This window comes from Canis lupus, chromosome 5, assembly GCF_048164855.1.
Source record: "Canis lupus baileyi chromosome 5, mCanLup2.hap1, whole genome shotgun sequence".
Taxonomy (NCBI): domain Eukaryota; kingdom Metazoa; phylum Chordata; class Mammalia; order Carnivora; family Canidae; genus Canis; species Canis lupus.
The window spans coordinates 70191627-70204966 of NC_132842.1; the positions used below are offsets into that span (position 1 = coordinate 70191627).

A 13340-nucleotide genomic window follows, 5' to 3' on the forward strand; every position below is an offset into this window, starting at 1 on the left:
GAGCAGGGCAGCCCATCCCTGGCAGCAACCACCCATCTGTGGAAGTGCCCACAAGTGCTGGGTTGGTGAGTCACCCAGAGAGTGGGTGAGATACTTAGGCCATACCTTCCACCTGCTCTGGGAGAAGTGGGATGCCTAAGAGGAGGGGTGCGTAAGCATTCCTGGACCGGACTCCTGGCAGGACCATAGTTTTGCCCCATTTTTTGACGGGTGAGGTCAGAAGGAGCCCGAAGCTCCATTAATCAAGTTAAGCAGAGCCGGTGGTGCGCACGGCCGAGCTGGCCCCTGCCAGATGTCTCCCGCCCCTCGGCAGAGCAGTACTTCAGAGTTCTCTCCACTTCCTGCTCTGGCAACGAGGATCAGGGCCTCTGGCAGCCCTCTAATCATCTTGGTGGCAGACGGAGCACGTCTGTGGCTTTCTCTTTTTATCCTGTGAGTTCATAGAAAATAAATGCAAGCCTGATTTCCAAGAAGGTGAAGATCAGTCTGTTAACCCCACTGTCTGCCCTTCCCCCTGGCCCTGCATCTCCCTTACCTCCCATAAGCCACTGGGCCCATAAGCAGACAGATGTGTCAAGGATCCAGGTCCTGGGCATCAGAGGATTGGCACCACCTGAGGAGGCAGCACTGCGTGTGCTGTGAATCCTGGCTGGGAGCCCATCTGGGATCCCGTGTATTGGGGGCGGGGGTGAGGGTCAGCAGATATCATTCCAGTGCTGCCTTGTCTTCTCCCTTCCCCCATGCTCCCCCACCTTCTCTCTCCTCACCTAAGCAGCACAGATTTTGTGCAATGACAAGGAAAGGGAACATTCAGTGCCAGGCTTTTAATTACAATTGCTTCAGGCTGTTGGCCTCCATGCCAAATGGCCACACGGAGAGTGTTCTATCACACCAGAAAGCCAACAGGGTCCAGACTGTGGTGCGTGCACCCGGCACCTGGTTAGGGATGGGGCTGTGTGCCTACCAGGGAAAGGCCAGACCCAGATTAGTTCACGTAGGCCTCAGAGCAGCTGGGCTTTAGCTGGAACCGCTGGGCCAGATGGAACTGCCCGCTGAGACCCTTAGAGCAAACTCCAGGGAAGGCCTGTAATTGGGTGGGAGAGGGATCTTTGGGAGGAAGGCCAAGCTGCGGAAGGATGATGGGGATGGATGATACCATGGGGCACAGCCACGCAAGAGGAATATGATAATCCTGTCCACAACACTTCACAATCTACAAAGAGCTTTCCGCTTTTCCGAGCATGCTTAATCCTCCCATCAATCCTGCTTAGGAGACAGGGCTCAGAGAAGGGAAGTCACTTGCCCAGAGTTAAACAGGCAGAAAGCCAGGTTTGGAGCCCTGGCCTCCCACTGCATCCAGCAGTTTCCACGAGGAGGTGGGTCCCCCAGGAGCCAGAGGAGCAGCCCAGGCAGGAAACAGCTTGGCCCCCACCGGAGCCACCAGGGCAGCCCTCAGGGCAGCACCGTGGTGACACTGGTGAGCACCACGTGCTCGGGGACTTTGGAGACGGAGCACCGGCTGTGCAAGGACAAGGACTTGTGGCTGGCAGAGGAGCGGGGGCTGGGGGCCTTCGGAGAGCCGCAGGGACCCAGGCCAGGCAGGCAGCAGGAGAAGGCGGCCTTAAACTGCTCCCGGAATTTGCCTTGGTTGGAGACAGAAGACACAGCCATAAGGAGATGGATGAAGCAGGAAGGGCCTTGGGCCCAGGGACACCCACGCAGCTCCAGCCAAGCTGCCAGTGAGGGGGTGGGAGGGCAGAGTAGAGCTGGGAAAGAGAAAGCCCCAAGGCGACCTCGTCACTGCCAGGGAGAGTGAGGACAGAGGCCCCAGAGCAGTTCCCAAGGAGAAATGCAATTTTCATCTGATTCCTTGACTGCGCTCTGGCTGTGAGCCCGGCTCAAAACGTGGTGTCTGGCTCAGGGGCCTGGGGCCACCTCTGCCCTCCTTGGCGTGTAGGTGGAGGGGCTCAGACTCACCAGCTGTGGCTAGGCTTTCCCCCACCTGTGCTCCCCACAGTGATGGGAAGGACAGAACCAGCTTGTAAGAGGCACTGTGCTGGGCACCTCTGCCTTGCCCCCCCCACCCCCACCCCCGGTCCCAGCACCCCGAGAGGCAGAAACCTCCTTGACCATGCTTCATTGCCCAACAAGCCTCTCTGGGGCCCCAGCAGAGGCAGGCACACAGTAGGTGCTTAGTGAATGGGGACCAGACTGGAATGCCCGGCAGGAATCTGCCTGCCGCCTCTCCCCCTGAGCTGGAGACCACCAGGACCACCAGACCACCAGCTGGAGAGGAGGCTAGCCTTTGGGGACTAATTCCTTAGTCTCACTGAGGATTGGGATATGGACCCCCAGCTCCTCCTTCTTCAGCCTTTTCTCAAAGAGTATTGTTCCCAGGCTTGAATAGTCATCTGGACCTGTTTGTTAGGCCTAGATCTGGAGCCACGGGTCTAGCAAGCTGCACTTCTGCTGAGCCCAGGTGCATCCGAGGGTGGAGGTGTGGACAGTGGGACAGCAGAGGGGAGAGGCCTGGGGTAGGGCTAGGGGACTGGGGATGCCTGGAACTCCAGACAGGGGAGCAAGAAGGCTGGTACTGGAGGCAGGTGGATCCAGGGACAGCCCCTCACATCCTGGCCACTCTGCCAGTACGTGTCTAGCTGGGCATGGGGAAGCCCTTCCCCAGCCAGGGCTGCCTCTGCTGGTGACCCTCCATTACCTGGATGACTTGGTTATGCAGTCATCCTCTTAGGTAGGAGCTCAGGGCCCTCTTCCCATAGTTCCTGGCTCCCCCCAGAGCCTGCGTTGGCCAGACAGGGGCTGACGGGAGGTGAGCTGGCCTAGCTCTTTCCTGTCTCACCCACTCACTGATTTGTATGGTCTGCACAACTGGATCCTGGGTGCTGGTCAGCTGGTTCTGGCAACTTTTGGGAGCGTGGCCTGTCTCCACTCAGACCAGGGTCGCAGGGGTAAATCTTCCCCGAATAGGACTTTCCAGAGCCAGCTCAAGACCCCCAGGCAGGAGCAGAGACATCCTCTCCTGCCATCCCTTTATTTAGCCCGGATCGGGGGCGGGCAGACTCCTGTCCCAAGGACACCTACCACCCTCAGTTGCTCTGCCTCCCCGGGCCACTCACCGCTGAGGAAGTTGTAGATGATGGGGTTGGCAGCGCTGTTGGCATACACCAGCCAGTGGGAGAAGGTGAAGCAGGCGTACACGGCTTCTCGGTCACTGGATTGGCGGAACATCCCGAACACCCTAGGACCAGGGGGAGGACAGTCAGAAATGGAGTATGTGTGTGTGTGGTGGGGGGAGGGGGCAGGAGTCACTACCCTCATCTAAAGCACAGGAAAGCCAAGGCTCAGAAAGGGAAAGTGAGTCAACCAAGGTCACACTGCTCACGAGTGGCTGTAAGGTATGGGTTCCCACAGCCCCTTCTGTCCACCAGGTGACCATTTCCTGGGCCTTTAGGTCTGGGGTCTTGAGCACAGAGAGTTTGACCAGGGTAGGTGTAGGGACAGGGACCAGGGTTCATCTACTCAGTCACCCCACCATCTGATCTCCATCCTCGTGGCAACATGAGAAGTCAAGACATCATCCATTTTTTCAACAACGGAGGTGCAAAGAAGTAAAGTGACGCAGCCAGGAAGTGGCCAAGCACAAACTCACACTGAGATGGTCTCATGGCACACAGCCCATTGCTCTTTCCCTGCACCCCGTGGCCCCACCTGCTTCTGGTGCTCTATCCTTCCAGACACCTGCGGGGCCTGGTCCCTTGCTGCTTCCCTGCCTTCAGGTCTCTGTCAAATGTCATTTCCTTAGGTGAGCCTCTCCCCATTTTTTTTTAACCATTGTGTCTAAAAAAAGATGAAAAAATAAACACACAAATCCCCGCCAACCCCTGTCACCGTCACTCTCTGACCTCTTCCCCTATTTGTCTTCATAGCCCTATCGCTGCCTGCCAGGACGGTGGAGACTCATTCCTCTCCCTGCCCCCAAGATGTAGACTCCAGGAGAGCAGAGACTGTCTTGTGCACGTGGTCACCGTGCCCCCAACCCCTGCGAGCTGATGGTTGAGTGAATAGATGGGAGAAATGTCACAATATCCCACCAGCAGCTCACACGGTTATTATTCACATTTTACAGGCTGGAAATTGAGGTTGGGAGGCCCAGAAAAGGTCATTACTATGATCTGCCGCAAGGCCACACAGTGGGTGAGGGCTAGAGCCCCGTCTTTCTCCAAAGCAGAGAGAGCGCCTTCCTCTGAGGCCACAACCTCTGCCCTCATGCTCTCACCTCTTGAGGACATTGAGGACACTGATGGGCAGGTAGCAGAGGGCAAAGACCAGCAGCAGCACCATCAGCATCTTGGCCGTCTTCCTCCGCGCTCGCATCTGCTTCACCTCAGCCAGGAAGGCCCGGGCCCGAGGGGGGGGTTCCGCGCTCAGGCCGGGCCCCTGGTCCTCCAGCTGGTCCGAGGGCCGCTTCCAGTTCCTCACCAGGGCCGATGTGGTGCCAGGGATCTGTCGGGCACACAGAGAGAGCAGCGGTGGGTGGAGCTCCCTGGGAGGGCCCTCCTCCTTCGCCAGGTCCTGCTCCGGGTGGACCCTGGGGCAGGGTGGAGGTGGACAAGGCAGCGAGCCCTTTTGCAACAGGGAGGAACCCAATATTCGTGACGAAGACCAACACTCTGGACTGGAGGGTGAACAGTCTCTCACAGAGTCCTGCTTCCGCCCAGAAGCTCTGAGCATTCCCCTCCCCGCCCAGAACCTGCCGTTAGGTTGGTCAGTCTGCAACGGAGCCCCGAAGGGGGCCCCGGAACCAGTAAGGCTCGGCCACTCACGGCCGTGGCTAGTTGGCCGCCCTTACTCAGCGCATGCAACGTGGGTACTGCGGCTTCTTTGGCTGGATAGTTGTGAAGACATTGCAAGCAATGTGCCAAATGTGGCAAAAACACAGAGGTGCTGTGGTGGGGGGGTGGGTGCTGACCTGAGCCATGGAGGGCCCTTCCCCTCGCTGGCTGAGGGATTCAGGAGGAGTTGCTATGCCTCTCTGAGTCTCTGTTTTCTCATATATTAAGTTGAGGACAATACATGATGGCTGAGAGGAGGCAAGACTAAACAAAGCTGGAAGTACATGGTACAATAAATGGCAGGTACTGATGTCAGAATGATGATCAGATATTAGATGTTGAAACCAATATTAGTTACCATTCGGTTCCAGGGTAGGCACCAGCACTTTGGCCTTGACTTGGCCACATCCCTCGGCCTTGCCTCTCTCTGGTTGCAGCCAGGATGGCATGTTCTGAGGCGAGGGACTGTCTATTCCCTTGGACCACTACCCCATTTCCCACCAACCCAGATAGTGACCCCAGAGTGGGCCTCACCTGGCGGCCCCAGAGCTTGCGGAAGATCTGGAAATAGGCCATGGCCATGAGGCCCAGTGGGGCCAAGTAGGTGACAATGAAGAAGCAACTGTGGTAGATCTTGGGATAGAGGTCATCTGTAGGGGTCAAGAGATACAAGGCCAAGAGGTCCTCCCATTCTGGGAGCCTCTAGCCTGTTCCACTTAGCAATGCCACCCTGCCCCAACTAGAGCCACAAAGTCAAAGCAAGCAGCGGGGCCTCACACAGACACCATGGCAGAGAGACCCTCGCAATGCGCAGCCTGGCGGTGTCCATCCTGGAGGGAGCCCTAGCAGAGGCCTAGACTGGAGGAGGTACCCGCTGTGGAGGTATCTCTGGGCAGATGTCTGCTCTGTGGCATCCATCAAGGGACGGACACCTGTTCTATGGCATCCATCAAGGGGTTCCCCACCCTGGGAGTGTACCTGATAGAAGCCTGCTCCAGGGTGTCTTTTGGGAGATAGCCACCCTGGGAGTGCCCACCGCAGGAGTGCACCGACAGACGCCTGCCCTAAGGGTACGTGTCCCAGAGGCACCCACTTCAGGGATGCCCACACAAGGCTCCCACCATTACCTGCCCAGTGTTCATCACACACAGAGAAGAGGCGGGTGCGGTTGGCTAGCTCAGGGAGCACGCTGCTGCATTCCATGACGGCAGCCTGAGGTACCATGACAGCCAATGACACAGCCCAGATGCCCAGGATGGAGCTGCGGGCGCGCCGGGCGGTGCTCTTGAACAACAGCGGGTGGCAGATGGCATACCAGCGGTCCAGGGCGATGAAGCTGAGAGTCAGCACTGCCACCGACACAGACACGGCCTGCCCCATGGGGACACAGCGTCAGCCCTCTCGGGGGCCACTCACAGACATGGGATGAGAGATCGAGGCTCAGGTGGGGTGCGGATCCTGACCACACTGCTTGCTTGTGTCGATTTGAGCAAATCACTCTCTTTCTCTCTCTGAGCCTCATCGGCGAAATGGGACTATGTCATCCACCTGGCAGGATTCTTTTGAAAATCCATGAAATCGTGGGTGGAAAATGTCTAGGTTCGAGACCTAGCACATAGTGGGTGCTTCTCTACTATGATTAATAACTTATGCTCATGGAACCTACTATGTGCCAGACACAGTTCTCATTATCCTCACAACAACCCCATCCCTATGTTACAGATGAGGACACTGGGGCACAGAAAGGTTAAATAATTTGTCCCCAGTGAATTTCCTCCCCAGCCTGTCTGTTCTCAGCGTTCCCAGGGTTAATCCACTGAATGGAAAGCCTTAAAACAATGGAAATCCAAGAGGCATTTCTCTCGGCCCAGGGATGCCATTCTTTCCCCGGTGTTAGGAAAGAGCCTAACTCAGGGAGGCAGACATGAGTCCAGGCCAGAGGTGGAGGCGGGTACTGCCTCCAGGAGTGCGGGCCTACCGTCTGGGGTACAGGAAGAGGGCTGAGGGATGCAGCTGAAGGGCAATTCTGCCCTCTTTCCACTCCACCAAACCCATTGGACATCCTGATTCCCACCTCTGGGGGGGGGGGGGAGGCCCTTTGGAAGGTTCCTTTGGAACCAGGGTGGTTGGGATGAGGAGAGACTTTCCAGTGGCCCCCCTGGAACCAGGGAGTGGGCCCAGCATGCATTTGTGTCTGTCCCCATGGGCTTGTGCCTCTCTCCTCTCCTGTGTGCCCAAGTACCCGGAGGTGACTGTACATGTGTCCAGTGGCTGTGTGCATGTGGGTCTGCGGGTGTGACCAGGAGGGGACTCTGTATGAATATGTGGGGCTGTGTCTGTGTCCTCAAGTGTCAGGCCTCATGGCCTGGCCTTGCTGACAGTAGAGGATGACACTGCAGAGGAACTGAGCCACCGAGTCCTGTCTGAAAGGCAAGTCTGAGGGTCACTTAGGGTCTATGCAAGGCCATGGTCTTTGTACCTGGGGTGACAGAGGGGTGGTGAACAGCACCCCTGGGTGGAGCTCACCTGTAGGTAGGGGATGACTTTGCAGAGGGTATGACCGAAGAGCCAGGACTCAGTGATGTCTACCAGCAGGCTGGCCGGGAGGCAGATGGCTGTCACCAGCACATCAGCCAGGGACAGGTTGACAATGAAATAGTTGGTGACCGTCCTCATGTGGTGGTTCCTCCACACGGCCAGGCAGACTGCAGGGCAGGTGGGGAGGTGGGAAGAGGAGGAGGAGGTGAAGCCAGGGGCAGAGTCATGCGGATCCTTGATCCTCCTAAGCAAGTCTCTTCCCCCATGCCACCCATCCCCAAACTACCCAACCAAGGGAGATGGGGGAGAAGGAGAGAGAGAAGCCAGGCCTAGGTCACCTTCCAGTCCCCAGAGAAGTCCACACCACCACAAGCAACCTAAACACCTACCCAGCGTGTTGCCCACCAGGGCCACTAGGAACACAGCCACGTAGGCAGCGATGAGGACCCACTCATACTGCTTTGGGTACAGGTAATCGCGCCACAGATAGCGCAGGAACTCGTCTTCATAGTCGGGAGGCACCAGTGACGGAGACAGCTCCCCGCCGCCGGTGGGGGTCCCAGTCTGGGCCCCTGGGGTGGCTGAGGGCTCCATGAGCTCAGGAGTTGCTGATGCCGAGCGGCATCCTGGGCCCTGCAGGGGGAGGGGAGCCCGGCCAGGCCTCAGCCCACTTCCCTAGCACGCAGGTCTCTGGGGTCCCAGCCCCAAGGATCCTGAAGGAAGGAGGGGAGGAAGAAAGAGAGAACATTAGGAATGTGCCAGGCAATTGGCATATAAGCTCCCTCTTAATTCTCACGGTGCTGTCAGGTTGCGGTGAGCCCGAAATTGATGGAGAAAGACAGATGTGGCTTGCATCTCAATTCCATATGCAAGTTGTTCTTGGATACCCTACGTCTCCCCTTCCAGCCTCGGTTTCCCCATCTCGCCAAAGGAGTCATAACTGTACCAAGCTCATAGGGCCATGGTGAGGCTTAATGATCTCTAATGCGTGCCAAGTGCTTTACCCAGACACTGGCAAGGGTAGCCGGCTTCAGGGCCGACTCCGGGTACCAATAAAGAACCCTGCTTTATAGAGGCTCAGAAAGCCTGAGCCCCTTGTTTAAGGTCACAAAGCTACTATGCTAGGTCTGTCTGAATCCGCGAAACACCATAGATCTGCGAGGGGAAGCCATCCTGATTGCAAATGTTCTCTCCTGAGTCAGTTCACAGGCCTGAAATTTTGGTTAAAAAAATGGTCGAGGGAGGCGTTGGAGACCCAGACCCCGCCGGCCAGACCTGGACCCTCCCGGTACACACGCAGGGTTGCTGGAAGGACTGAGGACCTCCCTGCAAGAGAGAGGAGAGCCCCAGGCCCAGCGGCCGGGCCCCTCAGCCCCCCAGATCGGCTCCACTTGAATCCCCGCGGCCGGGATGCGCCCCGATGGCCGCCAGGGGTCGCTGGGCCGGCGCGCAGGCCGCTTTCTCCATTCATAAATCGGGCCTCGCTCCCCGCCCCTCCGCGCTCGCTCAGACCCTCCTGCCCGGGGCTGGGCAGGGACGCCCCCGGACGTGTGTAGGAGGGTTACCGGTCCCTAGAGACCCCTGGGGGAGGGCAAGGGGCTCCTTCATACCCCCTCCAAGTGCCGGCGGACCCACTCCCCCAGCGGGACCTCCCTGCACCTCGGGGGCGGTGGGGGGCTGCGGGGAGAAGGTGGAGGAGCGAGGGCGCTGGGGGTTCTGCAGAAGCCTGCGCGGAGGAGGGCAGAGCCTCCCGGGGACCCTGCCTCCCAGCACCCAGCTCGTGCCCCGAGGCTCTTGGCTCCCGCCGAGGGTCCTTTGGAACCCGCACCCCGGGCCTGGGGGGGGGTCCCCCAAGCCCCGCACCTGTTGGCTCCGGGACCCCGGCGTCCTCGGCTGCTGGCCCCCGGCCCCCGCACCGGGGACTCCGCGTCCCTGCCCCCGAAGGCCGGGCTCGGGGGCCCCGGGCCGGGGGAGAGGTCGGGGCAGCCCCCTCCCGAGGCTGCGCCGCCTGGGCTCGCTCGGCTGGGCGCGAGCCGCAGCTCCTCCGCGGGCTGTTGCTGGGCGCGGGCTCCGCCGGGCTGCGCGCCGCGGGGAGGGGGGGCGAGCGGGAGGGGCGGGCCGGAGGGAGCCCCCAGCCGGTCTGGGCTCCGTGTCGCCCAGCCCGAGACCGGGAGGGCGGGGGAGACGCTCGTTCCTCCTCGCCTGCCGCTCCATGCTTCCATCCCACCTCCATTCATGCGTCCAGCCGTTCGTTCATTCATGCGTTCGCGTTCGCTCGGCTTCTACGCGTCCGCTCGCCGCTCGGCGTTCAGAGCGCACCTACTGTGTGCCCGCGCGGCCCTGGGCAGCCCCGGGGGGCCACAGCGCGGGGGGGTCCCAGCCGCACCTCCCCTCGCGGCCTCCCCTGGCTGACGAGGACGGTGGCACAGGTGGGTCGCGGGGTGAGAGCGGCTGCTGCCCTGGCAGGTGCAGCCAGCTCCCAGAGGGGCCGGGAGGGAGCCCCGGCCTGCCCATCTCCCAGCCCCCCTTCTATCTGCCCCCAATCCTTTCCTTCATACCTGCCCCCCACCTCCCAAGATGGATAGTGAGTGGGGGCAGGAAGAGGGGACCCAGAGGGGCTAATTCCACAAGCATTGACTAAGCTGTGTGTCCGGCAATGAGCTAGAATAATAGAGCCCCCTACCCACCCCATGATCTCACCTAACCTTCCTGTCAGTCCAGGCAGGTGGTTGCTATTGCCCCATTTTCCAGATGAGAACACTGAACTCACATGATTCAGTAACTTGCCCAAGGCCACACAGCAGAGGCAGAGCTGGGATCCGGACCTGTGATCCCCTCCAGGTTTACCCACCTCCTTACCAGACGGAGGCGCCCTGTCCTCACGCAGTCCCAGGCTGGGTGGGGGCAGGAGGCTCCCAGGCCAGCAAGTGAGCTACGGCAGCATGAGGAGAGCTGCGAAGCGGCCCAGAAGGACAGATTGATTCAGCCAGGGCCTCAGGACAGACTTCCCAGGGCAGGAACTCGGGAACCTGAAAAGTGGCCTTGCAAGGGGGATTATGGTAACCACCGAGAGGGTTCCAGGTGGAGGCAACAGCAGGTGTAAAGGTATGGAGGGTGGACCTGCCAGGAACCGCAGGCAGGTGACGGGCAATCCCCTGGGCATCAGGCAGGCACCCGGACCGTGCCCTGCCTCAGGACAGGACCTCCCTAGCACATCAGATCCCACCGTCCTCTCTCAGCCTCGGAGACTCGTACTCCTTCCCTCGATGGAGGCTATTCCCGAGATGTAACCTCCATCTTCCCTGCGGCTCCTCCTTTCTCAGAGGAGCTAGAGATGGGCCATTAGGCACAGAGTGTGTGAGAGCTGAGGCAACACAGCGGACAGGTCGGTGACTTCGCCTTTCCAGAACCGAAGTTGACCCTAGGGCACGACTCTGTCCCTGGGCAGGATGGACAACGGGGTCACAGCATCCTTGTGGTTCTAGTGCTCTGTCCTGTCTGCCGGGGGTGCTGGTGGAGGTAGGGGAATGAATGAGGGGACTCGAGAGAGGAGCGCCTGGTATGTGTGCACGCGTGCATGCATGTGCCTGTGTGTGAGGGCATGTGCATGTGTGATGCACGTATGTTTTTCTTATTTAGAAGGGCTGTGAGTGTGTGTCTGGAGAATCTAATGTGTGACTGTGTGTGCTTGTGTCTCTGAGTGTGCATGTGAGCAGAGAACAGGCTCTGGGTTGATGACTGAGGGTCACCCAGAGTGGGATGTGTGTATTGGTGTTTGTGTACACAAGGAGAGTGTGTATGTGTGTGTGTGTAGGGGGTGTCTGTCTGTCTGTCTGTCTGTGTCTGAGCGTGTGGTTTTGGCTCTGACAAGCATCGGCCTCCCGGCATGTGCCCCTGTGAGTGTGGGAATGTGAGTGTGGGCATGTCTTTGTGTCCGCAGCTCCGCAACTATGGGACTTGGTATGTCTGCCCCCACGGCGATGACTCATCTAATCCCCCACGCTCACCCCCCAGCTAGAGCTGTGCCTGTCTGCTATGTAAAGGCCAGGGAGGGGACTGCAGCACAGGGTGGGATGGGAGGCGCATCGTGCAGGGACACTCAAGTGACAGCTGCAGCAAACGAGGTGCAGCTGGTAATGCGACAGGTATAGACCAATGTGTGTCTGCGTGGATGGAGGGCACCAGCGGAGCCCAGCACAGCCTAGGGCTTAGAGCCCAGCCCAGAGCTCAGGATGCCATAGTCCAGGGCCTCCCAGACACCCTGGGTCCCCCAAACCATTCTATATGGGGTGCACGCGTCTGTACGGGGAAGGAGTCACAGCTGAGGATTCGGTTTCGCAGAGCCAGTCCCATCTCCCCTTAAGAGGGATCCCAGTGACCAATTCTCCATCCTTTGGTACCCCCAGAGATGGCTGCTCTCCAGGACAAAGGATCAGGAGTGGTTCTTTCTACCCAGAGGCAACAGCTATTTCTTCCTAGCAGACCCTGGCCAGGCCGGAGGCTTTGGGCTCCCAGAGCCCTCTGGTCGTGAGTCTGGCTCCGTCAGCCCTGGTCTGAGGGTGGGAGAGCCCAGTTGTTTGGCCTGGGTAGAAGCTCAGAGAAAATCCTGCGATCCCAGGAGGGGGCCAGTGATGCTCTGGAAGACTGACAAGGGGCCGCGGTGGTTGGTCCTGGAGCCCAACAGCAGTGGTCTCTGGGAGCTCCTGGCAAAGCACCAGTGCCCAGGAGAGGCAACCAGGAACCTCACATCCTCCATCTCCAGGCTGGGCACTCAGCCCTGGCACCTCTTCTGCCCGGGGAGGGCCACCCTGAAGCCTTTGCTTTGCCTGAGCTGTCTGTCAACTGGTGGCCACATGACCTCTTTCCTGGAACCAGCCAGCGCCCCCCCCCCCCCCCCCCCCCCGCCTGGTTGATCTAATCCCGAACCTCTGAGCCACAGGTCCCTGTCACATCCATCTTTAAGTGCTATCCCCGGGCACTGGCCCTAGGTGCTGTCTCCCCCTCCTGCCCAATCCTGGTGTGACTTACAGTAACCTCTGTCAGGCTAGGACTAGAATAATCAAAATATAATTGGGTTTTCGACTTGCTAATGCTGCCACAGGCCTGGGCTGTGCATGGGAACACTCTGAGCAGGGCAGAGGTGCCTTTTAGAAGAACAGAACTCTGCAGGCAAGCAGAGGTGTGCAGAAGGGCTGGACTGCAGGCCCCGAATGGGGGATTCTGAGGGCTGAGTCTGGCAGGCCACTGAAGAGGCTGTGGTGTTTGGTCCTTGGGCCCAAAGGCACTGGCCTCTGGGAGCTCCTAGCAAAGTGCCTTGCCCGTGGGAGGGACCGGGGACCTCGTGTCCTCTGTTTCCAGGCCAGGTGCTCAGCATTTATGACTCTTCTGCTCAAGAAGAGCTGACCCTCCTTCGGGGTGTGGGTGGCTCGAGGGGAAGGACATCTCCTGAGAGAGCAGGGGGTCCAGGGCCCAGAGCCAGGCATCCTTGGTGATTTCACAGGCTACTGAGCACCTTCAAGCCGGGGCAGAGGCAAAAGGGAATGGGCTGGAGATGGTGGTCTCTGCTCCCTCCCTCATATAGTCACTCAACAAACATAGACAGCAAGTAAGCTGCCAAGATGGGGGCCCTGCTGGTTAGTCTGGGGAGACCCGCATGTGAACCAAAGGGTGGGGGTGGGTGTCATATGCATTAGAGTGGGAGCTCGTGGAGTCGGGAGTGGGGGACGGGATAGGACCGGGATGGACAGTGCTGGTGCATGGGAACCCAGACATAACTGCCCCCCTCCCAGTCTGTTGAGTCTCATGTTGAAATGTGGTTAGAAGCACAGGCTTTGGGGCCAGAGAGACCTGGGTCAGACTCCCAGCTCTGCCGCTTACTACTGTGTGATCTGGGACTAGGCACTTCACTTCTGTGACAGGCTGGGTGGTGGCCCTCAAAGAAGTCCACATTCT

General features: G+C 59.2%; 1 protein-coding gene across 1 annotated transcript; it reads right to left on the bottom strand.

Moving 5' to 3' along the window:
• Positions 1–809: 809 nt before the first annotated feature.
• HCRTR1 (hypocretin receptor 1) lies at positions 810–9421 on the bottom strand. The gene is made up of 8 exons (XM_072827384.1): positions 9252–9421; positions 7778–8101; positions 7377–7555; positions 5978–6221; positions 5385–5500; positions 4295–4521; positions 3135–3256; positions 810–1643 (listed from the first exon to the last, which is right to left on the bottom strand). The coding sequence occupies exons 2-8, from the start codon at positions 7980–7982 to the stop codon at positions 1453–1455; spliced, it is 1284 nt and encodes a 427-aa protein (XP_072683485.1). The 5' UTR covers positions 7983–8101; positions 9252–9421; the 3' UTR covers positions 810–1452.
• Positions 9422–13340: the final 3919 nt, after the last annotated feature.

What these genes read in the sequence shown, in the direction of transcription:
- HCRTR1 (XM_072827384.1), bottom strand. Translation starts at nt 7,982, where the DNA reads ATGGAGCCCTCAGCCACCCCAGGGGCCCAGACTGGGACCCCCACCGGC. An exon ending in CCTGGTGGGCAACACGCTGG is followed by an intron (nt 7,556 to 7,777) that starts GTAGGTGTTTAG and finishes CCTGCCCTGCAG; the next exon opens with TCTGCCTGGCCGTGTGGAGG. An exon ending in GTGTGATGAACACTGGGCAG is followed by an intron (nt 5,501 to 5,977) that starts GTAATGGTGGGA and finishes TGACCCCTACAG; the next exon opens with ATGACCTCTATCCCAAGATC.